The sequence below is a fragment of the Salvelinus namaycush genome, chromosome 4, assembly GCF_016432855.1.
Source record: "Salvelinus namaycush isolate Seneca chromosome 4, SaNama_1.0, whole genome shotgun sequence".
Classification (NCBI taxonomy): Eukaryota; Metazoa; Chordata; class Actinopteri; order Salmoniformes; family Salmonidae; genus Salvelinus; species Salvelinus namaycush.
Window position 1 is genome coordinate 57,835,909 of NC_052310.1, and position 25,907 is coordinate 57,861,815.

Here is a 25,907-nt window from a genome sequence, read left to right on the forward strand (position 1 = left end):
TTTTATTAATTCCCCACAGACTTAACATTAGTTTGATCTTTAGGATAATAGAGCAATTCTCTGTAATCTAAAATGGTATAGTTTTCTTCCAATTATTCTATTTCAAAAACAGGCCTCGTTTGGAAAACAAAACTGATGCTTTAACTAAACTCAGCAAAAAAATAAAGTCCTCTCACTGTCAACCTCGTTTATTTTCTGCAAACTTAACATGTGTAAATATTTGTATGAACATAACAAGATTCAACAACTGAGACATAAACTGAACAAGTTCCACATACATGTGACTAACAGAAATTGAATAATGTGTCCCTGAAAAAAGGGGGGACAAAATCAAAAGTAACAGTCAGTATCTGGTGTGGCCACCAGCTGCATTAAGTACTGCAGTGCATCTCCTCCTCATGGACTGCACCATATTTGCCAGTTCTTGCTGTGAGATGTTACCCCACTCTTCCACCAAGGCACCTGTAAGTTCCCGGACATTTCTGGGGGGAATGGACCTAGCCCTCACCCTCCGATCCAACAGGTCCCAGACATGCTCAATGGGATTGAGATCCGGGCTCTTCACTGGCCATGGCAGAACACTGATATTCCTGTCTTGCAGGAAATCACGCACAGAGCGAGCAGTATGGCTGGTGGCATTGTCATGCTGGAGGGTCATGTCAGGATGAGCCTGCAGGAAGGGTACCACATGAGGGAGGAGGATGTCTTCCCTGTAACGCACAGCGGTGAGATTGCCTGCAATGACAACAAGCTCAGTCCGATGATGCTGTGACACACCGCCCCAGACCATGACGGACCCTCCACCTCCAAATCGATCCCGCTCCAGAGTACAGGCCACGGTGTAATACTCATTCCTTCGACGATAAACGTGAATCCGACCATCACCCCTGGTGAGAGAAAACCGCGACTCGTCAGTGAAGAGCACATTTTGCCAGTTCTGTCTGGTCCAGCGACGGTGGGTTTGTGCCCATATGTGACGTTGTTGCCGGTGATGTCTGGTGATGACCTGCCTTACAACAGGCTTACAAGTCCTCAGTCCAGCCTCTCTCAGCCTATTGCGAACAGTCTGAGCACTGATGGAGGGATTGTGCGTTCCTGGTGTAACTCGGGCAGTTGTTGTTGCCATCCTGTACCTGTCCCGCAGGTGTGATGTTCGGATGTACCGATCCTGTGAAGGTGTTGTTACACGTGGTCTGCCACTGCGAGGACGATCAGCTGTCCATCCTGTCTCCCTGTAGCGCTGTCTTAGTGTTACGAGAATTTTGTTCTCAGTTGATCATAATACCAAATTGAATTAATTACTCAGCCTGAAACCCAGAATTTGTAAGAAACTGGTTGAAATGAATCAGGCGGAGGCCCAGCTACAATTGTCAGGAATGTTTATTTAGAGAGCTCTGCTGTGTATATACAAAAACGTTCCTTTAATACCTTCTCTAACCTACGCACATACATACACACTAAACTTTGGATTCTCTCTTATCCTGGAGTCTCACCAAAGTGTATTACCACACAGCTGACAGTTCCAGTCTCCTCCAGATACGGGAAATCTGGAGGGGCTCTCCATGTCTTATCTTATCTCCCCAGAGTTATAGCCCGGTCGGTTCAAACATAGTTTAATGATCCACTTTGTTTTCTTTAGGCACACACATACCTTCCTCTCTTCCCATGTACATGCTACATGACCTCTTTCTTATGAACTAACATTATTTATCAATACAGAAAAACAGGGTAGAATTCAATTAGTTCTAGTTAAATGTATACATAATTTAGTCATTATTCATAAAATTCATAACACTTAGGGGTCTTACAGTACGGACATTTCAATTTATTGCCCTGGCCACATCTGCAGTCCTCATGCCTCCTTGCAGCATGCCTAAGACACGTTCACACAGATGAGCAGGGACCCTGGGCATCTTTCTTTTGGTGTTTTTCAGAGTAAGTAGAAAGGCCTCTTTGGTGTCCTAAGTTTTCATAATTGTGACCTTAATTGCCTACCGTCTGTAAGCTGTTAGTGTCTTAACGACCGTTCCACGGGTGCATGTTCATTAATTGTTTATGGTTCATTGAACAAGCATGGGAAACAGTGTTTAAACCCTTTACAATGAAGATCTGTGAAGTTATTTGGATTTTTATGAATTATCTTTGGAAGACAGGGTCCTGAAAAAGGGACGTTTATTTTTTTGCAGAGTTTAGTATTAATGGATGGTGTACTGGTTACTGTGGAGTATCACTGTTTGTACAAGGCATCATGACTCATTTCTTTGTTAACTTTTAGACAGCGGACTGTTGAGGTGTTAGAGGTTTGAAAATATAAAAAGCCCATGGGACTGACACCTTGGATAGCTACAGAGCATTTGTAATCCCATTGTTTGATTTATTTGCCTTTATTATCTAGAGCCCCTACAGAGGTCATCCTTAACCCATTGATTCTTCATCTACATGATACATGATTTTCTTCCTATTCAATGCTGTGTTCAACATGATATAGTGAAGGAGAAGTTATAGGTTAACGTAAACCATAAGGGACAAATCGGCATATGGATTTGAAAAGCATCCTTTTTTATTTCATCCCAATGATATATTGTATGCAAAGGGTTATGTAACTGTTTGTTGTACTTGTATGTATTGAGGGAGATAAACAGGTTTAACCATGCTCTCTGCTGTGTCAGCGTGGCAGATTCTGCATCAATCAGCGACAGTCAGGGCAGGACTCTCACATGCCTGGGTCGGCATATTTCAGAGGCACGTCATGAAGACAGCATTAATAGCCGGAGTGTTCCCTTTTAAGATCTCCCGTTTGGCAGCCACATAGCCCCACTCACGCAAAACATGGTCACACTAATCTCCCCTGATAAGAGGGGAACAGGATGGACTACTGGCTGGTTCTGTAGCCAAGGTCACACTCTGACTGTTAGCCTGCAACATCTGTTTCAAATCCTCCTATTGTCACCAGTTAACGTGGATATGTTTGGAGATTGAGAATACTAAGGGAAAAAAGTGTAATAGCAATGTGCATGTTCTATCCTTCGATGTAATAATGCTGAGTTTCCTCTGATACTTGTATACTCATGATACTAGCTGTAACATCTCAATTCATGATTATGTTGAGTAGTCTCCGTTTGCCCTGATCAAATTTGACTTCTCTAAATTGGACATCTGACTAAATCCCTCTTTCTGGCTCTCCCTGTGTCTCTGGAACGACATGGGTGTTCTTGGTATTCCTATAATCACCTGATTGATTTGATATGAGGGCCATCTGTTTCCCTGCAGGACGATGGCATCCTGAAAGAGATCGACATCAGCCAGCACACCAAAGAGGGCTTTGAAAAGGCAGACCCCTCCCAGTTTGAGCTGCTGAAAGTGCTAGGCCAAGGCTCCTATGGAAAGGTAAACATATAGCTACCTGAATTAAGGTGTACACTACTGTGTATGTACTATGCATTCGTCACATTTCCCCTACTGTTCAATCTGATATGAATCTCCTCCATAGGTGTTCCTGGTGAGAAAAATCAAAGGCTCTGACAGAGGACAGCTTTATGCCATGAAAGTGTTAAGGAAAGCAACGCTAAAAGGTACTTATTCTGATACTTTCGATGTTTTTCATTGGACCAATCTTACTAAGAGCGTAATATTATTACAGTAAACAGACATGATATGGGTATGATTTAATTCCCTATCCAGCCAAACTGGTTTTCCGGCATAAGTAATAAAATATATATTCATTTTTTTATTATTATTTTTTTTTTTACATCTCACGTTTCCTATACTCATCAAATCTCAGTCAAAAACATTTTACGTTTCCTATACTCATCAAATCTCAGTCAAAAACATCTTGCGTTTCCTATACTCATTAAATCTCAGTCAAAAACATCTTGCGTTTCCTATACTCATCAAATCTCAGTCAAAAACATCTTGCGTTTCCTATACTCATCAAATCTCAGTCAAAAACATCTTGCGTTTCCTATACTCATCAAATCTCAGTCAAAAACATCTTGCGTTTCCTATACTCATCAAATCTCAGTCAAAAACATCTTGCGTTTCCTATACTCATCAAATCTCAGTCAAAAACATCTTGCGTTTCCTGTACTCAACAAATCTCAGTCAAACGCTTTACATTTAAAAAAATCTGCTCTAGATAATGAAATGCAGCCTTTTGGCCCTGTCTCAGGATATGGAGATTATGTTCTCCTTGCTTACATAATACAGGCACAGCTGCAGGAATGTCCTCTGCAAAGCAGAGAGCCATTGCAAGAGGAAGCTGGCATAATATTCTGCATTGCAGCACAGGTGCTTGAGGGGATTATGATTTTGATTATTATTGATAACGAAGTAGCTGACCTCCATTTCTCAGGTGACATAGGAAGAAGGCTTAGGTAATGCAGATAGATGAGCATAATGCAGCAAGTCATTGCATTAGCTCACTCTGTCTCGATTATGCGATGACATTCCCAATGCACTGATTAGGTAAGTGGCTGACTAGTGAGGGAGACGTTACATATGCATGGTTGAGTGGTTTACAGATTTTCATAGTATCAACAGTTTTTACAGTATAGAAATTTATACCTGAGGTATTTTATACAGTATCGTCAGACACCGGCCCAACTCTAATGGGTTGTATATGTATAGCTTTTGTCCACATCTGTTCAGTTCTACAAGTATCTTAATTCATTACCACTATTTTGATAAGCTTTGTCTGTTTTTCAGTTCGGGATCGGGTGAGGTCCAAAATGGAAAGAGACATTCTGGCTGAAGTCAACCACCCCTTCATAGTCAAACTCCATTATGGTGAGCGTATTTCCCAAGTGCTGTCTTTCTCATTCATGCAACCATGTTCTGACTGGCACACATACATACAACAAACATTGAGACATGAAAACCCTATTGTTAAGACAGCCAAATAATTATGTGACGAGATTGTCTTTAGCCATCAGTTGTTAGAATGGTTCTGCCATTAGGCAGCAGGCAGAAACACATTGTGATATCAAATGGAGTAGGTTCTTGCATTGAATAACTCTCCAAGCGTTTTATAAGGCTTGGCACGTCCCTCTAAACATTTCAGTGACGTCTGGAGCCCTTCAGACAGCGTAAGCCATCACTCCGTCTCAAAGCACCTTACCTCCTTATTTATTAGCATGCTCTGAGTATTGCCACAGCAGCCCCAGGCAAACAGATGCACTCAACAAAGCAGATAATAGGAATACACGAGAAGACTATATTATCAAAATTATAACAGGAAAAAAGATTTGCCTTGACATGTACCTTTTTAAGCAGAGCCGGATTACTGAACGGGCACATAGGGCACATGCCCCGGGGCCCCCCGAACTCCAGGTGGTACCCAACCAAATTGATTTATTTTGGGTTGTGGTCCCCCTGGTTGTGGGCCCCCCAGATAGCATATGATAGCTAAATGTGTAGAATTGCAGGAAATTGGCTATAAAACTGCCAAATCGTCTCTGAGCCTCATTGTAAAAAAAAATATATATATATATTTTTTTACTTAACCTTTATTTAAACTAGGCAAGTCATTTAAGAACAAATTCTTATTTACAATGACGGCCTACCCCGGGCAAACCCGGACGACGCTGGGCCAATTGTGCGCCGCCCTATGGGACTCCCAATCATGGCCAGATGTGATACAGCCTGGAATCGAACCATGAACTGTAGTGATGCCTCTTGCACTTTGGAGTGTTTTCATTTTATTGCATGTCATGAGCGAAGGAGAATATGTATTTTGCGTGACCATTTATGTTGTTTTTATGGCCCAGCCTTTCAGACGGAGGGGAAGCTATATCTGATTCTAGACTTCCTCAGAGGGGGAGACCTCTTCACACGGCTTTCTAAAGAGGTCAGTCATCATGTTACTCACTGTGATGGCTTACTGCTCATTCACTGTTTTATTAATACATTCAATCACCACATGCATATGTTTAAAAATATATATACTTTTATTTCCAATAATTTGTTTTCTTGGTGCAGATATCCCTTTTTGATTGAATAGGTACAGTATATTTCGAGGCATTCTCAATTTGCGTGGTATTACTTTTTTTTTTTTGGTCAACTCAACAGCAATTGGTAATTTGGCTTATAGAGTAAAAACCCTCCCAAGTAAAAACCCTTGCAATGCGTTATTTTTATGTCATGACCCTTGAACTATCTCTTTAGATTTGTTTGCCTTTATTGGCAACAGCAACAAACAAGCACATTCCAAAAGAGCTGTAGATGAATGGTATTCTGCCCTCATGAAAATCTGTTTTGATGGCCAATTGAATGTTCAATGCCGAGCTATTAATGGATCTTTGACACTTCTTAGTAGTACACTGATTCATCATGCCACTTTGGGGCCCATCACTGTGCAGCACAATGACCAATCTATAACTGCCTCTCTGCCACCACCATAGTTAGCTTTCCTGTGAAGGGATTTCAGAGCTTGAGCCAAGTAGAACGTTCATTCATCACACGTGCACGTTCCAAAGCTTCAAGACTCATTCTGTGACTAAAAATAGGTCCGTCCTCCCCACTGATTCAATCGATATGTATAAACACCCTGCCATTGACCAGACCCCATCAGGAATAGGTCCCTATATTGCAAATGTTCATTCCTAATTGGTTTGGCTTTAATCTTGTACTTCAGCATCTCTGAATGTCCATGCATTCATAGTGAGTTGAAATAAGTAGGCTACTTCAGTAATAAAGTGTAGCTCTTTCAAGTGCTCACTTCCAATTACCAGCACAGGTTTATTTCAAACCACAGACATAATGGCTTGTGTGGTATGTCTAGCATGGGCTTTCGATGCAAACATTTTCAAGTGCTCACTGCCAATGAACAGCCCAGACCTCATCAGTCAGATTACAATATATCCTTCTTTGCATTGATTAATTACTCCTGAATCCAAGTAACTAACCCAGGGTTGGGGGGGGAATTATTATTTTGGGTTAAATAACACCCCGGGTCACATTTGAACATCTAAAACTAGATAGAAATTATGTAGAAATGATTTTCAAATAACTGCCCTTTTTCTGGCCTGCAAAATGATTTTGACGAGCAAATCGGTCCCCAAAAAATTGTGGCCCTTCGTTGAATTTCGAAATCCCAATGTGGCCCTCGAGCCAAAATTATTCCCCACCCCTTCAATAGCCTGTATTGTAATACTGCTATTATGAAGAAATTATAGATAACGACTCAATTGATGAAACCATTGACTCATAGAGTTCCTTTGGGACATTCAGCTAACAACTGCAGATTGTTTCATCACACCATACTTTTTTTTACTCATTATTTGGCAATACGCCAAGCTATGTGGATTGCAATAGTTTGTGTTTGTAACGAACAATGATCATATTTAACATGATACTTGACTCCATGATGAACTAAGATGCATGTATCATACACAGTGCATTTGGAAGGTATTCAGACCCCTTGACTTTTTCTACATTTTGTTACATTCCAGCCTTATTCTAAAATGTATTAAATTGTTTTTCCCCCTCATCAATTTACACACAATACCCCATAATGACAAAGCAAAAACAGGTTTTTAGAAATGTTTGCAAAAAATGTAAACAATAAAACTGAAATATCACAATTACATAAGTATTCAGACCCTTTACTCAGTACTTTGTTGAAGCACCTTTGGCAGCGATTACAGCCTCGAGTCTTCTTGGGTATGATGCTGCAAGCTTGGCACACCTGTATTTGGGGAGTTTCTCCCATTCTTCTCTACAGATACTTTCAAGCTCTGTCAGGTTGGATTGGGAGCGTCTCTCCAGAGATGTTTGATTGGGTTCAAGGCGGGCTCTGGCTGGGCCACTCAAGGACATTCAGAGACTTGTCTCGAAGCCACTCCAGCATTGTCTTGGCTGTGAGCTTAGGGTCGTTGTCCTGTTGGAAGGTGAACCGGTCCTGAGCGCTCTGGAGCAGGTTTTCATCAAGGATCTCTCTGTACTTTGTTCCATTAATCTTTCCCTCAATCCTGACTAGTCTACCAGTACATGCCGCTGAAAAACACCCCAAAAGCATGATGCTGCCACCACCATGCTTCAACATAGGGATGGTGCCAGATTTCCTCCAGACGTGACGCTTGGCATTCAGGCCAAAGAGTTCAATCTTGGTTTCATCAGTTTCTCATGGTCTGAGAGTCCTTTACGTGCCCTTTGGCAAACTCCAAGGGGGCTGTCGTGCCTTTTATTGAGGAGTGGCTTCCATCTGGCCACTCTACCATAAAGGCCTGATTGGTAGAGTGCTGCAGAGATGGTTGTCCTTCTGGAAGTTTCTCCCATCTCCACAGAGGAACTCTGGAGCTCTGTCAGAGTGACCATCATGTTTTTTCCCTGACCATGGCCCTTTTCCCCCGATTGCTCAATTTGGCTGGGAGGCAAGCTCTAGGAAAAGTCTTGGTGGTTCCAAACTTTTTGGTACCCTTCCCCAGATCTCTGCCTCGAAACAATCCTGTCTCGGAGATCTACGGACAATTCCTTCAACCTCATGGCTTGGTTTTTGCTCTGACATGCACTGTCAACTGTGGGACCTCATATAGACAGGTTTGTGCCTTTCCAAATCATGTCCAGGCAATTGAATTTACCACAGGTTGAGTCCTATCAAGTTGTATAAACATCTCAAGGATGATCAATGGAAACAGGATGCACCTGAGCTCAATTTTGAGTATCACAGTAAAGGGTCTGAATACTTATGTAAATATTTAAGATGTTTTCATTTTTAATACATTTTAGAATAAGCCTGGAGCGTAACAAAATGTGGGAAAAGTGAAGGGGTCTGAATACTTTCCGAATGCACTGTATATGAATGTTATCAGATGTTAGCAAGTTATTGATTTCATGAACCTTATTTCTAAGGTTACATATATTAATATTCTTAGCCCTATCCTGGGAAGCTTATCGTAGATAAATATGGAGAGAAAAAATTTACTTGTGAGTGTCAGTTGGTGTGTGTGATGTTGGGCTGAAACAACTGAACCTGAAGCTTGGCTCTCTCACTCCTCCCAGGCTTTTGGGACAATGTGCTTTGCTTGTTGTAGCGGATGTAAGCAATGTCCCAACGCTCTCTGGCAGCTTTTATAGCTTGGATAAGTTATTTCCGGCTCTGGCGCACAGCTTCAAAGAAGTCCTCGTTGAGGTAGATGTTGGTTTCTCTCAAGTTCTTGGCTCTCTCCAGAACAGCCGTCTTGTCCTTGAACCTCAGGAACTTGACCACTATCGGCCTGGGTCTATCATCTGGGCTGGTTACAGGTTTTCCAGACCTGTGGGCGTGCTCCACTTTTTCCTCAGACTCCGTCCAGGCCTCATGTGGAGACTGGTATGCCATCCACAACAATGTTATTCCTCCTGGATTGTCTCTCTAGTCTAAATAGTAGGGCCGGGAATTGCCAGGGACCTTACTATACGATATTATCACTATACTTAGGTGCCGAAACGATATGTATTGCGATTCGATACTGTGATTTTATTGCGATTCGATGTTCCAAACATATTGCACACCATATGTCTGCTGTAGAGGGACAAGACAGAGCCATGATAAAATCAGTCATGGAAATAAAAGTTCTCAAGACAAATTGGAGTTGTGGTGTAGGTACAGCCAACTAGGACAAAAATAATATTCCTATATTGTCAAAACGATATGATATATCGTCAAAAATAATATCCTAATTTCACTACTGTTTTCCCAGTCATCTGAAATAATGATCCACAGACTGCTGTCATCTCGCGTGGGCTTACAGTTTGTTGTCATCTTGCTGCAAGACATCCACCTCTCCCTGGGAGAACTGAAATACTGTTCCTATGTTCTTGGACTTTTCTGATCAGATTGCCCATTATTTTGTTCGTTGAGTCCACCAGTATTTGGACAAAGCTCTTGAAGCTATTTTCCTGTTGTTGTAACAATTGCTTGTTGACATATTTTTGTTGATTTTAAAAGACCACGCACCTGTGATAGTGAAACACTGTCCTCTCCATTTCTCCAAACTTCTTTAACTTTGGGCGGCATGACGGTAGCAACGTACGCTAATGCTGGTTATCCACTGGTTATCCAGGGCTGATATGAACAGCAACAAACAGCAGAGATTTAAACCGCCACTAGGGCTGGGACAATATCAGTATCGCGATACTCATTAGTATCGTGGCAAGGAAACAAAACTTGAAGCAGATTTAACTTTAGGAAAACAGACCTAATGTTGGAACCAAACATCATTATGTTGTCATCCAGAGTCACATTTATTTATTTTTCCAGCTATAGCACACTATATTTTACATACATCAGGTTTTTAAAGGACCAAAGAATTTGTTCTGCTTTGTGTTTTAATTTTTGCCATGGAAAAAATTGTGCAATACTGGTATCGTCACAGCCCTACTGAGCACACACCCCTGGGGGCCCCTGTGTTGAGGGTCATGGTGGCGGAGGTGTTGTTGCCTACTCTTACCACCTGGGGTCGGCCCGTCAGGAGTCCAGGATCCAGTTGCAGAGGGAGGTGTTCAGTCTCAGGGTCCCGAGCTTGGAGGGCACTATGGTGTTTGAAAACTGAGTTGTAGTCAATGAACAGCATCCTCACATAGGTATTCCTCTTTTCTAGGTGAGAGAAGGCAGAATGGAGTGCACTTGAGATTGCATCGTCTGTGGATTTGTTGGGGCAGTAGGCAAATTGGAGTGGGTCCAGGGTGTCTGGGATAACGGAGTTGATGTGTGCCATGACCAGCCTTTCAAAACACTTCATTACAGATGTGAGTGTTATAGGGCGGTGGTCATTGTGGCACGATGCCTTAGTGTTTTTGGAACAGGAATGATGATAGTCAGCTTGAAACATGTGGGGATTACAGACTGGGAGAAGTTGAAAATGTCTGGAAAGACACCTGCCAGCTGGTCTGTACATGCCCGGAGGACACGCCCTGGAATACCGTCTGGCCTTACAGACAGAGAGATATAACCTAGTCCTCCAGATCAGCGGGGGGCCTCATGCAGGGCTCTGTGTTGTTTCCAAACCTCTCCTTGAGTACCCCCAGCCATTCTTATTTGTTCAATTCCAACTAGCATACCTGCTCCAACTAATCATCAAGCCCCTGATAGCCCCATCAAGCCCCTGGTATTCGAGGGGAGGTTTGCTCAAAGAAGTGATTAAATGGATGGAGACCTTGATTATTATTGAATAATAAAAACAACCTGCAGTCCGGATAATAGACCACCAACTTTGGAAATGCGTTCATCCATTCACCCATGTTTCCTAAAACTACTGCCTCCTATGTGTCATCGTGACTACTACCAATCCTTTTGTGAATAATAACTGGAATGAAATTGAGCAAACAATTTGTCTCTAGATTTAAATTTGCTCTTCTGGGCTGACAGACAAGTGGGAATTGAAATATGAATGAATTACTGCTGGTTTTGGAAATCACTCATCTGGAACAGCTAGCAGATGCCCTAATGCTGGTAGCAACTTGTTACTTTCACCGCAATTAAATGCTCTCCTTGGCACCGCAGTTTTTATTCCCCACACATATTCCATTTGGGAGCTAAAGTAATCTTTCTGTGGTTAAAATGATCTATTTAGTAAACAAAGAGAAATACAACAATCCATGCTCTACCTGAGGAAACTCAGCAAAGTTTTTATTAAGATGAATGCAACTCGCTCTGGATAAGAGTGTCTGCTAAATTACTCAAATGTAAATGTGTAACATCCTTGATGCAAATATTTTGGGTGAGGTTCCAAACAGCTGGCTTTGTGATCAAGTTAATGCGTTTCAGTAGTGTTCAATCTGTGGGTAGTGCTCTTGTTTTGCTCAGGCTACCTGACATTGGAATTATGGAAAGCTGTCTGTTTCTTTTTTATATGTTTAAAACACATCAATGTAGGCTACTCTGTGAAAATAAAAGCTGTGTTTTTAAAATCGTAATCATATATCACACATGTACTGTTTGCATCTTGTCAATGACTGTTACTTTATCTTTCACCTTTCTCCATCTGCAGGTGATGTTTACTGAAGAGGATGTGAAGTTCTATCTGGCTGAGCTGGCCTTGGCCTTAGATCACCTTCACAGTCTGGGCATCATCTACAGAGACCTCAAACCAGAGAAGTAAAGCCTCACTGACTGTACTGTGCCATAGACTACTTCCTTATTCAAAGAGCATCTTGCATATCCATTCTCCGCAGCTATAAAATGTTTACCCATATGAGTACTCCTACACATTGTTTCTTTATCTCCGAGACTTATGAATATTCTGATCGGGAATGACCAAGTACATAACTGTCGGATTTGATATCATATAATTCCGATCCATGAGTTCAAACAAGGTTGCGTTACTGCTCCGTGGTGCTGCCTGTGACAGGTCTATCAAAACAAAAACAGGTCTCTGGTGCAATCAATGCTGCATCTGTTCTGCATCTTTTTCCTCCTAGACTTGTAAATTGGCTCTCGGGTATTTGATGAGAGAAAATAAACAAGGAACTCTCAGCATGGGAATAATTGATGTTTGAAGGTCTCGCGTAATTCCTGGTTTCAGTGGTTCTGCTTTTTTTGTCTTTGAAGGACAAGCTATTCCCAGCTTTACTGTTGATGATTAATGACACCAACCCAAGGGCAAAAGTGTGCTGTGCACAGATCCATTAGTTCTAACAAACAAACACTCAATAAATGTATGGGTGTGCAGTGCTGAGAGGTGTATAAGATGTGAAGATTTTATATAAATTATTTCTATTATACAGATAGTTTATTAGGTACACACATCTAGTACTGGGTCAGACCCCCCTTTGCCTCCAGTACAGCGTGAATTCTTCAGGGCATGGAAACGTTGCTCAGTTGGTATCAAGAGACCTAACATGTTTCAGGAAAACATTCCCCACACCATTACACCCCCACCATTACACCACCGCTACATCATGACTGGATGTTTTTTGTTGCACCATTCTCTGTAAACCCTAGACACTGTTGTGCTTGAAAAGCCCAGGAGGCTGGACGTTTCTGACATACTGAAACCGGCTCGCCTGTCACCGGCGATCATACCACGCTCAGTGGCTTAGGTTACTCGTTTTGCCCATTCTAAGGTTCAATAGAACAGTAACAATGCTTCAATGCCTTACTGCCTGCTTTATATATCAAGCCACATCCACGTGACTCACTGTCTGTAGGAGCAAACTATTTTCGTGAACTCTGTGTGTGTGTGTGTGTGTGTGTGTGTGTGTGTGTGTGTGTGTGTGTGTGTGTGTGTGTGTGTGTGTGTGTGTGTGTGTGTGTGTGTGTGTGTGTGTGTGTGTGTGTGTGTGTGTGAGAGAGAGTGTGAGTGAGTGAGTGAGTGAGTGAGTGAGTGAGTGAGTGAGTGAGTGAGTGAGTGAGTGAGTGAGTGAGTGAGTGAGTGAGTGAGTGAGTGAGTGAGTGAGTGAGTGAGTGAGTGAGTGAGTGAGTGAGTGAGTGATATACAGTACCAGTCAAAAGTTTGGACACACCGACTCATTCCAGGGTTTTTATTTATTTTTACTATTTTCTAATAGAATAATAGTGAAGACATCACAACTATGAAATAACACATATGGAATAATGTAGTAACCAAAGAAGTGTTAAACAAATCAAAATATATTTGAGATTCTTCAAAGTAGCCACCCTTTGCCTTGATGACAGCTTTGCACACTCTTGGCATTCTCTCAACCAGATTCATGAGGTAGTCACCTGGAATGCATTTCAATTAAAAGTTAATTTGTGGAATTTATTTCCTTCTTAATGCCTTTGAGCCAATCAGTTGTGTTGTGACAAGGTAGGGGTGGTATACAGAAGGTAGCCATATTTGGTAAAAGACCAAGTCCATATTATGGCAAGAACAGCTCAAATAAGCAAAGAGAAACGACAGTCCATCATTACTTTAATACATGAAGGTCAGTCAATCTGGAACATTTCAAGGACTTTGAAAGTTTCTTCAAGTGCAGTCGTAAAAACCCTCAAGCCCTATGATGGAACTGGCTTTCATGAGGACCGCCACAGGAAAGGAAAACCCAGAGTTACCTCTGCTTCAGAGGATAAGTTTATTCGAGTTAACTGCACCTCAGATTGCAGCCCAACTAAATGCTTCACAGAGTTTAAGTAACAGACACATCTCAACATCAACTGTTCAGAGGAGACTGCGTGAATCAGGCTTTCAAGGTCGAATTGCTGCAAAGAAACCACTACTAAAGTACACCAATAAGAAGAGACTTGCTTGGGCCAAGAAACATGAGCAATGGACATTAGACTGGTGGAACTCTTTCGTTTTGGTCTGATTAGTCCAAATTTGAGATTTTTAGTTCCAAACGCCGTGTCTTTTGAGACACAGAGTAGGTGAACAGATGATCTCTGCATGTGTGGTTTCCACCACGAAGCATGGAGGAGGAGGTGTGATGGTGCTTTGCTGGTGACACTGTCTGTGATTTATTTAGAATTCAAGGCACACTTAACCAGCATGGCTACCACAGCATTTGGTGGCAATACACCATCCCTTCTAGTTTGCGCTTAGTGGGACTATCGTTCGTTTTCAACAGGACAATGACCCAACACGCCTCCTGGCTGTGGAAGTGCTATTTGACCAAGAAGAGGAGTGAAGGAGTGCTGCATCAGATGACCTGGCCTCCACAATCACCCGACCTCAACCCAATTTGAGATGAGTTGGACCGCACAGTGAAGGAAAATCAGCCAACAAGTGCTCAGCATATGTGCTCAGCCCTTCAAGACTGTTGTGAAAGCATTCCAGGTAAAGCTGGTTGAGAGAATGCCAAGACTGTGCAAAGCTGTCTTCAAGGCAAAGGGGTGGCTACTTTGATGAATCAAAAATATATTTAACACTTTTTTTGGTTACTACGTGATTCCATGTGTTATTTCATAGTTTTGATGTCTTCACTATTATTCTACAATGTAGATAATAGTAAAGATAAAGAAAAACTCTTGAATAGGTGTGTCTAAACTTTTGACTGGTACTGTATATATATTGATGTCGCATTCCTTCCCTCTACAGTATTCTTCTTGATGAGGAGGGCCACATCAAGATAACAGGTGACTAAAGACTGTTTTAAAAACATACAGCAGTGGTAGTAGTAGTTTGAACAGATATAGCAGTAGTCTCTCTTTTTTATGTTGAATCCATTAAGCCCATAGCTGGTGGCTGTTTTCCTCTGTCTTTGACATCAATCCCTTTTATCAAATGTATTTTAGATTTCGGGCTGAGTAAAGAGGCAATAGACCATGACAAGCGAGCGTACTCCTTCTGCGGGACGATAGAGTACATGGCCCCTGAGGTGGTCAACAGAAGAGGACATACACATAGTGCTGACTGGTGGTCATTTGGCGTCTTAATGGTGTGGACCTCCCTCCCTTTCTTTTTGATAATGCATTACAGACATACTATAGCTATTGGTTGGCTGCAATGTTATTGCAACACAATCTCTAGGTCAGAGTTTCATATAATGAAATTGTTTGCATACAGTATATGGACGTGCAGCACTATGCATACAGCCTGTTAGACCAGGTCACTAATGGTCCAACCTAAAGTCAAAATGTGGATCTTAATGCAGAGACATCATAATGACGATGCATACTGGTATGGTAGTAGTCCACTACTTCTACACCATACACTAGTCTCACCTCTTCAATCCTCTTATATTAAAAGATGAATGCTGATTGAATAGAGCCAGACCTGTTATAATAAGGTTGCTGCTGACTAATCCACACATTACTCCACCACCTCTAAAGAACAAAGGACTCCCTAATGGTTTCTAAGCTCAGTACTTTAGCCTCACGTTAAAAGCAGATCAATACAAACCTTGCCAAATATATCCCTTTAGGGCCAGAATTTATAACGCAAGCTTTGCTCTCTCCAAAAGAAACCCGCCAGACACTCTCACTGATATCACCTTGAAGACACATTTCAGTTGAATGCATTCAGTTGTACAACTGACTAGGTATCCCCCTTTTCCTTTCTCTTTGCTCTGCAGTGTTAGAACAAGTGCATGTGTAGTAACTGGAAAATATTATTTTCCTATATCATGCCATAATATAGTGAGTTTGTCATCCAAGAAACTGTCAAAATTGTGGTGGAATATATTATATTGTTTTGTAAAGAGATTTAGAGGATTGGCACTGACATTGTTTGTCTTTATTTTCAGTTTGAAATGCTGACAGGATCTCTACCATTTCAAGGCAAAGATCGCAAGGAAACAATGGCCCTCATACTAAAGTAAGATATGACAATTTGTATGGCAAATATATATGAAATGATACTTTGTGAAATAATTTTCTTTTTTTGTTTTGTTTTGTAGGGCAAAACTTGGCATGCCGCAATTCTTAAGCCCAGAAGTGCAAAGTTTAATACGGGCCCTCTTCAAAAGAAATCCTACCAATAGATTAGGTATGTAGTCAAGAGAATTAATCGTGTGTGTCATTTCACATGCTCCTCTAATTGGAAGACTAATTTACAGCATTAGATAAGCCATTTCTCATTTATTAAATGTGACACAGACAGCATTGAAATCGGAATTTTACATTTGACATCTTCGCATTGAGGGTTTAGGGACAGTGCAGGCTAGAAAGCACAGTTACTGCATGTCCTCTCTTACCCCTCGGTGGAAGCTGGTTGACCAGTGTTGGGATTGAATATAACCACATGAATCACTTCCTCCATGATTTATAAGATGGAGAGTAATGTCAAGCTAAATTTCAACTGTACCAGGCATCACTAGTGTGGTACCTGTGGTGCAGTCAGATTAAAGCCGGAAGTCATTCTGTATGTATGATTGCGTTAAATATTAGTAACAATTTACCTAAAGTATTTTTTTTTTTTAAATATATATTTCACCTTTATTTAACCAGGTAGGCCAGTTGAGAACAAGTTCTCATTTACAACTGCGACCTGGCCAAGATAAAGCAAAGCAGTGCGACAAAAACAACAACACAGAGTTACACATAAACAAACGTACAGTCAATAACACAAAATAAAGGAAAAATAGAAAAATCTATGTACAGTGTGTGCAAATGTAGGGAGGTAGGCCTAAATAGGCCCTAGAGGTGAAAATAATTACAATTTAGCATTAATACTGGAGTGATAGATGTGCAAGTAGAGATTCTGAGCAAGAGGGTAAGTAATAGAGCAAGAGGGTAAGTAATAATATGGGGATGAGGTAGACGGGTGTGCTATTTACAGATTGGCTGTGTACAGGTACAGTAATCGGTAAGCTGCTCAGACAGCTGATGCTTAAAGTTAGTGAGGGAGATATAAGACTCCAGCTTCAGTGATTTTTGCAATTCGTTCCAGTCATTGGCAGCAGAGAACTGGAAGGAAAGGCAGCCAAAGGAAGTGTTGGCTTTGGGGAGGACCAGTGTAATATACCTGCGGGAGCGCGTGCTACGGGTGGGTGTTGCTATGGTGACTAGTGAGCTAAGGCAGGGCTTTACCTAGCAAAGACTTATAGATGACCTGGAGCCATTGGGTTTGGCGACGGATATGTAGTGAGGGCCAGCCAAAGAGCATACAGGTTGCAGTGGTGGGTACTATATCAGGCTTTGGTGATAAAGCAGATGGCACTGTGATAGACTACATCCAGTTTGCTGAGTAGAGTGTTGGGGGCTATTTTGTAAATGACATCGCCGAAGTCAAGGTTCGGTAGGATAGTCAGTTTTACATGGGTATGTTTGGCGGCATGAGTGAAGGAGGCTTTGTTGTGAAATAGGAAGCCGATTCTAGATTTCATTTTGGATTGGAGATGCTTAATGTGAGTCTGGAGAGTTTACAGTCTAACCAGACACCTAGATATTTGTAGTTGTCCACATATTCTAGGTCAGAACCGTCCAGTCAGAACCGTGCAGAGTAGTGATGCTAGTCGGGCGGGAGGGTACGGGCAGCAATCAGTTGAAGAGCATGCACTTTGTTTTACTAGCATTTAAAAGCAGTTGGAGGCCACGGAAGGAGAGTTGTATGGCGTTGAAGCTCGTTTTGGAGGTTTGTTAGCACAGTGTCCAAAGAAGGATCAGAATGGTGTCGTCTGCGTAGAGGTGGATCAGAGAATCACCAGCAGCTAGAGCGACATCATATATATATATATAGAAAAGAGTCGGCCCGAGAATTGAACCCTGTGGCACCCCCATAGAGACTGCCAGAGGTCCGAACAACAGGCCATTCGATTTGACACACTGAACTCTATCTGAGAAGTAGTTGGTGAACCAGGTGAGGCAGTCATTTGAGAAGCCAAGGCTATTGAGTCTGCCGATAAGAATGCAATGATTGACAGAGTCGAAAGCCTTGGCCAAGTTGATGAAGACGGCTGCACAGTACTGTCTTTTATCGATGGCGGTTATGATAAAGTAGAGAGGTTTAATACTTTATTACGTGTTATACAATGGGTTGGTCTACGGGTGGCATTCCAGCTGGTGTCTATTCCACAAGTTACCACCGGCTAAATCTGATGTTAAAATGCCTATTTACTCCATTCCATCTGACTGTGCAAGCTACTGTCTCATCAGTCCAGCCAGGCAATTTATAAACTTGATCTCCACTATAAAAAGCATCTAGACATTATCTCACATTTCTTTTAGATTAACCTTTAGTTTTCAACAGCGGAGATTTATATAAACCTTGCTGTCTGTCTCTCTGACATTTGCAACATTGTTTCAGTATTCAAATTCCATCTCCAGCTTTCCCATAGTAATGAACATGTCGGGAGTCAGGACGAAACAGACAGGCAGGCAGCGTTTCTCAGCCAGTCGAAATCATTAATCAGATGGCATAATTTTTATGGATATATACAAAGAAATGTCAATTGAAAAAAGGTCAAACAAAATGAAGTGCAGCTACTTTGCTGTCTTTCCAGCTTCAGTTTGAAGTGATTGTGTTCGCTGTGTTGTTGGCTAGCTCCTCTGAACAGCAGTGTCCTGACGAGTGAGTGAGCGCATTTTCTATGCCAGGTGAAATCACGTATCATTAGCTCATTGTTATGGATGTATCCAAATAAATGTCACTAGAAAACAGCTTAAACAAATTCAAATGTGGCTACTTTGTTGTTATTCTAGCTGCACTTTTTGACGTGACTGTAAGTTAGCCATAGTTGGCTAGCTAGCGAGCAAGGGATAAGAACATTGCCAGCCAGTATGGCTATGGAACATTTAGTACGAAATACTGAGTCGCGTCCATAGATACAGAACAAAAAGACTGAACGGCTGGGTCCCGTCTCTGGCAACTGAACTGATAGAACGAACGACCAGCCGGCTTGGGAAGCAACCCTAGATTTGTGTCGGGACTATATCTTGTGGAAGGATGAAATAGTATTAATAAATTAATCTAATTAACGTGTTTAATGAAAATATGGAAATAATTTTTTGAATATGTTGGTAACCCGTTGTAGAAAAGTGATAATGCCCTCGAAGCCGGTGTTTGGAGGATATATAGGCATGGTTTGCTGGCCCTTGACGAACAACACCAGTGGCAATATATCCTCCAAACACCGGCTTCTCGGGCATTATCACTTAATTATATGCATGTATATGAGCCTTTATGTATTACTGCATAGGGCTTGTATTTTACCACCCTAGACCCTTGTCTAAAAATCATGTTTAGAGAGTGTAGCCTAATATTCCCCATAATACCCCATATTCTCACTGAATAATATGGTGGAGCAGAGATACTTGAGATAGAATTTTAGTAAGTGAGCAATTACAGCCCAGTGAAGCTAAAAAGAGTATTCAATCTAAATGTTCTGGTGCATTTTACTGTTAGGTGCTGGACCAGATGGAGTCGAGGAGATTAAAAGGCATAATTTCTTTGGAAATATAGATTGGAATGTGAGTATAAAGCTCTTCATAACCCTTTCTAAAAATCATTAAAGGCATTGCTTCGGATATGTCCTCCTGAGGATTTGATTGTCATACCTTCAGAATAGAAGTAAAGGTATTTTACCCCAGAGCTTGTACTTACAGATGTAGGACCTTACATTTGAGCCAGTTTTCTACAGCAGTACAATAATCCTGCAGCAACAGGATTAACAGTAAATTAATATGTGGATTATAATTAATAGACATTTTTGTAGGTGTTGATACATTTTTGTAAGGGGGGAAAAAGTCTGACATTTATAAGTGGAAATTACAAACTTCAGAAGCCTTTTTAAACCTCAAATACTCTAGAAGTTTTACATTTCCTGCATTGCAAGACAGTTCATCTGCAACAGGGTCCTTCTCCTGCAACAGGATCCTACATCTGTAGCTCAAATACTAAATGGAAAAATACAAGTTTTATTTTTCCTTTTCCCCTCATGGTGAAACCACAGAAACTTTACAGAAGAGAGATCAAGCCTCCATTCAAACCAGCAGTGGGCAGGCCAGATGACACCTTCCACTTTGACCCTGAATTCACCTCCCGCACACCAACAGGTGATTGGTAATTGTAGGTGAAGTAGTTCATCTGTGCGTGCGTGCCTGTGTACGTGCTTACATTCCTGTCGCATCAAAATTTCATGAATCATGTTATGTTTTACTTCATACTGTTTGCTTCATTGTTATGCTCAGAATAATAATTTCTCCATGCATCTGGGTTACCCTCACACACTGACATAAAATTGCCACTCAATTACTGACAAACAACCCCCTCTTATAATGTCCACATAAACTCACACTTATATATCCGCATAAAGTCACCCAGCTGCAACTTTAAATCTTTGAATTTTGAATCCTCTGAAATTATTATATCCTTCAATGGATCATAGTCCATGGGCAAAGGAAATGTGGGACAAAAGTGCCAATATTTAGTCTCCTATATCAGCTGCTAGTTTGCAAAGTCAGAGCTGGGCAGTTGCCTGTCGACAAGACCTCTAGGCCACAGCTGTACAGTACAATGGGACTAACCTTTTCAAATGTCAATTTAATGATAACTGACATTCAATCAACTGTGATGTATTTCCAGTTGCCAATGTGTCCTAGTTCCCATGTTTGTTTCGTGCCTGCCTGTTAGACAGTAGTGGTTGTAACATTTTCTGTACCTTTCTCCCATCAGACTCGCCGGGCATCCCTCCCAGTGCCAACACACACCAGCTCTTCAGAGGGTTCAGCTTCGTGGCAACTAATCTGGACCAGGAGCAGTCCATTGCTGAAATACGGCAAAGCTCAACTGTCAACACTATTGTCCAAGTGAGAATGATAGACTAGACTGAGAGGACTAATCATCTCTGTTATTCAGCTCTATCAACCATACTCTATTTAAATACTTGAAATAATATAAAAAAATCTCTATTTTTAGATATGACACTGCCTTCAGGCTATTGTCTTTTATTTTTTATATGTATATATATATAGTATATATATTTCTTGAGAAAGAGAGAGATTTTTTTCCCATTAATTAAATGTAACCACCAGACAAGAGTATCAACATCAAGGGGAATGTCAATCCTTGTTTCTGTATGGAAGAAGAATAAATCAATATGATATCAGGAAGGAACCTCATGGGGATGTCATGGCATTACATCAGAATACAATGGATTAACCACTTTTGATACTGTATTCAGAAAGTGTTGAGTAAAGAAAGTAAAGACCCCTGTCAATTATCAAAACTCATATTCAAAGGTAATTTCTGGTGATTTTGTAATTGTGTGGGGCATAAAAGATTCAATTAAATACATTTTCTCTGTACATAATTCATACCTTTTTGCTACCTTCGTCCTTTTACTTACACATTGGACACATAACATGAAAGGTGGGAGCTTAAGGAAGATAAGATTGTAGCCCAACTGTACTAACAAGCTGCCACTAGAGACCTCTGTCTTTCTGTGTATGGTGCTGTTACTGACATGACTGTCTTTCTGTGTATGGTGCTGTTACTGACATGACTGTAAGCTTACCTATAGTACAGCACAAACATCTAAGGAATTTGTCTTTTGACGAATTCAATTTATTTTAAGTGGACACATGACAGTGAGGTCGAAGTGACCCTCTTCTTTAAGGCTGACCCCTGATCTTTTGATCTAACCGCAACACACATCTTAGCCACTGCTCCAGAGAGGCCCTCTTGTGTGTCCTGCAGCACACACAAAAACAGATCAACTTACATAACCACCCGGACTGATTCTTACCAGTTGGTTCATACCTGAGTGAGCATTTCATTGAAGTCACTCACCAGAGAGGCCTCCCAGTGCCCTCAGCAAAGCATATTGATTTGTGAGAACACTTAGTTCCCTCTGACATCATGGCCATGGGTGCTCTGCAGTGGCAGCGTTCTGAGAACATTTGGATCCTCTGCTGCGGCAGTGCAGAGATCAACGGTGAACATTTTCATTGTATTGAACAAGTGAGATTAGATGCCGCTGCAGTGTGGATGAATATGAATGAGCCAACATATGTGCAGACAAGGTCTCTCAGCGAACACAATAGAATAGCATGGACTATACTGCAGACCGCAAGGTGGATGTGTGAACCCAAGATGGACTATTACTGTGAACATTTTCAATTCACCTTTCTTGCTCTTATTTTTTTGACATACTGTACAGCAATAAAGGAACACGTCCAAAATCTCCACATATGAAGCATTACATCACAAGAGAAAGGAGAAATGCCACCAAAGTGCACTCTCGCTGGAACACTGTTCACATAGAATGTTCTTCAAGGACAATTCTTACTAGGGGAATAATTTGATAGCTACAGTAGATCTGTTTTGAATACCAGTGTGCTACCCCTGAATATGTCTGAGGATTATAGGAAGACTGATGGATTCCCTAGTCTGCCTGAGCAGGATTATGACATGAGCGAATAGTAAGGAAATCAGATGACAAGCTTAGAGCATAAATATGAGCAGAGGCTTAAACGTTTTCATGATGACTGGATATGTTTGTCATTTCAGCAACTTCATGGGACCAACATCCATTTCACTGATGGGTATGAGATGAAGGAGGATGTGGGCTTGGGGGCGTACTCCGTCTGCAAACGCTGCATCCACAAAATCACCAGTGTTGAATATGCTGTCAAAGTAAGTGAACCGTATAGGTAGATTTTTCAAGAGGAATAGTTTTTATAGGTACTTTATCATTCTTGGAGAGAAATTATTTTCACGGCCAATCAGTTATAAGAAACGGCATCATACGCAGCAAGGGGACGTTATGATCAGTACAAGGATTCCAGAATGATATATCATCTTTAATTATAGTAGCTTTGTGATATACTGTATGTAGTTTACACATTTCACTTCCTTGAATCCTGGAACAATTACAAGCCTTTCAACTATAATATAGTCTCTCTCAGGATGATTCATGCAGCGACAATGATTCTGTATTTTGTGCAGATGATGCTCTGTCACACATTTTATCATAAGAGGATACCAAGCAGGGGGACCAGTACGAATATGTATGCACTACTGTAAGTCGCTTGATAAGAGCGTCTGCTAAATAAAAAATTTAATTAAAAAACAGTTCTAATCTAACAGGGGGTGTGGTGTGTCTCTTTCAGATCATCGACAGAGCCAAAAAAGATCCATCTGAGGAAATTGAGATTCTGTTGAGATATGGGCAGCATCCAAACATTATCACGCTGAAGGATGTAAGTAATCATTCAATGACTCAAACACATGCCCATGCTGAAAGCCCTCCATAAGGACAGAGAACCTTGTGAGTTGGCATGACTAATGAAAAATGTGTCCTGCAAACTTGAGTTTTCACTGACCATCATATTTGACTGCATCTTCTCTTGTCCATTTGTATCTCTATTAGATTTTCACTAGCCACTTTTTGTGGGCTCTGAGGACTAGACTAATGTACTCTTGGTTCATAAATAACTCCATGTGGTATTAAACTGTCTTTTTGGCCCCTAGGTCTATGACGATGGGAAGTATGTGTACCTTGTGATGGAGCTGATGAGAGGTGGAGAGCTGCTGGACAGAATCCTCCATCAGAAGAGTTTCTCTGAGCGAGAGACCTCTGCTGTGCTCTGCACTATTACCAAGACAGTGGAGTACCTTCACTCACAGGGGGTCAGTATCATGAATGTATATGTCCAACTAAAATCTGTATCAAAGTGAAAGGAGTAGTGCTCCTAGCTAGGACATATTCATACTGGCAATTTATTTTATTTATTTTGTCATAGGTTGTACATCGTGACCTTAAACCAAGCAACATCCTCTACGTGGATGAAACGGGAGATCCGGAATCGATCCGAATTTGTGATTTTGGGTTCGCCAAACAATTAAGGGCAGAAAATGGTCTCCTCATGACGCCCTGTTACACAGCAAACTTTGTGGCTCCAGAGGTAAGGAGTGGTTTGATCAGCTCTTATTTATTTCAAGTGCTGTATATCTCTATATTGTGATATGACACAGATTCTTCATGTATTTCATAGGTCCTGAAGAAGCAGGGGTATGATGCTGCTTGTGACATCTGGAGTTTGGGAATCCTACTCTACACTATGCTCGCAGGGTAATCCTAATTCGCTGGTTTATTTAAACCTCAAGAAGACTGAACACGCAGGGTCAGACCATTTATATCCCAATTTCCCTTTGCTAAGTGACAGTTTACCTTTGCTAGAAACCTGGTTAAACCAGTTTCACAGTAACAAACAAAAAACAATGAATTCTGGACTGCGCTACCTCTCCTGGCAACCAATGATTCAGGACTCATTTTTGGAACGGTGAGAGGGACAGTGGACGACGGATTACTTTCTAAGCTGAGGTTGAGTCTGCGGTAGAGTCATTTTAATTGTACTCTGCACAATGCCAAATCTCTCAGGACCTGCTCTGACAATTTAATGTCCCAGCCTGTGGCTCATGTTTTAAATCTCTGTAATCAGGGCATTAGAAAAAAAGCTGAATTCTTTCATAGATGTCAAACACTGTTTAGATGCCATTATTATTATTTATTTTTTTAGCTCAATAAGGGTGTTGGAGAAATGGCCTAAAAATAGCACCTCACATATAGCCCATACTCACAAAGACACGCACACTCACACACACCAACAGCCAATGCTGCTGTCCCATGTATATAGAGACATTAAACAATGGACACTTCCTGTTTCTTTTATACTGTTTTTCACACTGTGTGTGTATACTGTATTCTCGACATAGCTCATTCTGACCTACTGTATCTACTACTGTACATTGCATTTTTTGTTACACTGTTTATACCCACCGCGTATTTATACTGGATTCTTGACATAGCTAATAGTGCCTTCAGAAAGTATTCAACCCTCTTTACTTTTTCCACATTTTGTTGTGTTACAAAGTGGGATTAAAATGGATTTAATTGTAATTTAAGAAAAGTTGAAGAAAAATTCTAAAAAATAAATGACAAATAACTAATATATTTGTTAGAAACACCTTTGGCAGCGATTACAGCTGTGAGTCTTTTGGGGTAAGTCTCTTAAAGCTTAGCTCACCTGGATTGTACATTATTTTTTTTATTTAAAAACATAAATAATTGTTGTTGGTTGTTGATCATTGCTAAACAGCCATTTTCAGGTTTTGCCATAGTTTATAAAGCCGATTTAAGTCAAAACTGTAACTGGGCCACTCAGGAACATTCAATGCCGTCTTGGTAAGCAACTCCAGTGTATATTTGGCCTTGAGTTTTAGGTGAACTTTTCTCCCTGTCTCTGTTGGAAAGCAGACTGAACCAGGTTGTCCTCTAGAATTTTTCCTGAGCTTAGCTCTATTATGTTTATTTTTATCCTGAAACTCCCCAGTCCTTATCGATGAAAAGCATATCTATAAATGATGCAGCCACCACCATGCTTGAAAATATAAATAGTGTTACTCAGTGATGTGTTGGATTTGCCCCAAGCATAAGGCTTTGTATTCAGGACAAAAATGTTGTTTCTTTGCCTCATTTTTTGCAGTATTACTTTAGTGCCTTATTGCAAACAGGATGCATGTTTTGGAATATTTGTATTCTGTATAGGCTTCCTTCTTTTCACTGTCATTTAGTTTAGTATTTTGGAGTAA

At 41.0% G+C, this 25,907-nt stretch overlaps 1 protein-coding gene across 3 annotated transcripts in view; it reads left to right on the top strand.

Annotated features, from left to right (window-relative positions):
* LOC120045664 (ribosomal protein S6 kinase alpha-2-like) overlaps positions 1 to 25,907 on the top strand; it is a 39,765-nt gene that overhangs the window by 11,417 nt on the left and 2,441 nt on the right. The window contains exons 2-18 of one of the 3 annotated variants that reach the window (XM_038990596.1): positions 3,271 to 3,387; positions 3,491 to 3,572; positions 4,705 to 4,785; positions 5,766 to 5,845; positions 11,967 to 12,073; positions 14,973 to 15,010; positions 15,170 to 15,312; positions 16,120 to 16,190; positions 16,273 to 16,361; positions 19,719 to 19,783; positions 20,266 to 20,368; positions 20,988 to 21,121; positions 22,824 to 22,949; positions 23,426 to 23,515; positions 23,787 to 23,945; positions 24,059 to 24,220; positions 24,311 to 24,387. In XM_038990596.1, coding sequence (XP_038846524.1) covers positions 3,271 to 3,387; positions 3,491 to 3,572; positions 4,705 to 4,785; positions 5,766 to 5,845; positions 11,967 to 12,073; positions 14,973 to 15,010; positions 15,170 to 15,312; positions 16,120 to 16,190; positions 16,273 to 16,361; positions 19,719 to 19,783; positions 20,266 to 20,368; positions 20,988 to 21,121; positions 22,824 to 22,949; positions 23,426 to 23,515; positions 23,787 to 23,945; positions 24,059 to 24,220; positions 24,311 to 24,387 — 1,724 coding nt within the window. Of the gene's footprint in view, positions 1 to 3,270; positions 3,388 to 3,490; positions 3,573 to 4,704; positions 4,786 to 5,765; positions 5,846 to 11,966; positions 12,074 to 14,972; positions 15,011 to 15,169; positions 15,313 to 16,119; positions 16,191 to 16,272; positions 16,362 to 19,718; positions 19,784 to 20,265; positions 20,369 to 20,987; positions 21,122 to 22,823; positions 22,950 to 23,425; positions 23,516 to 23,786; positions 23,946 to 24,058; positions 24,221 to 24,310; positions 24,388 to 25,907 lie in introns of those variants that run through there. The other 2 variants (XM_038990597.1, XM_038990598.1) reach the window with 2 other exon arrangements.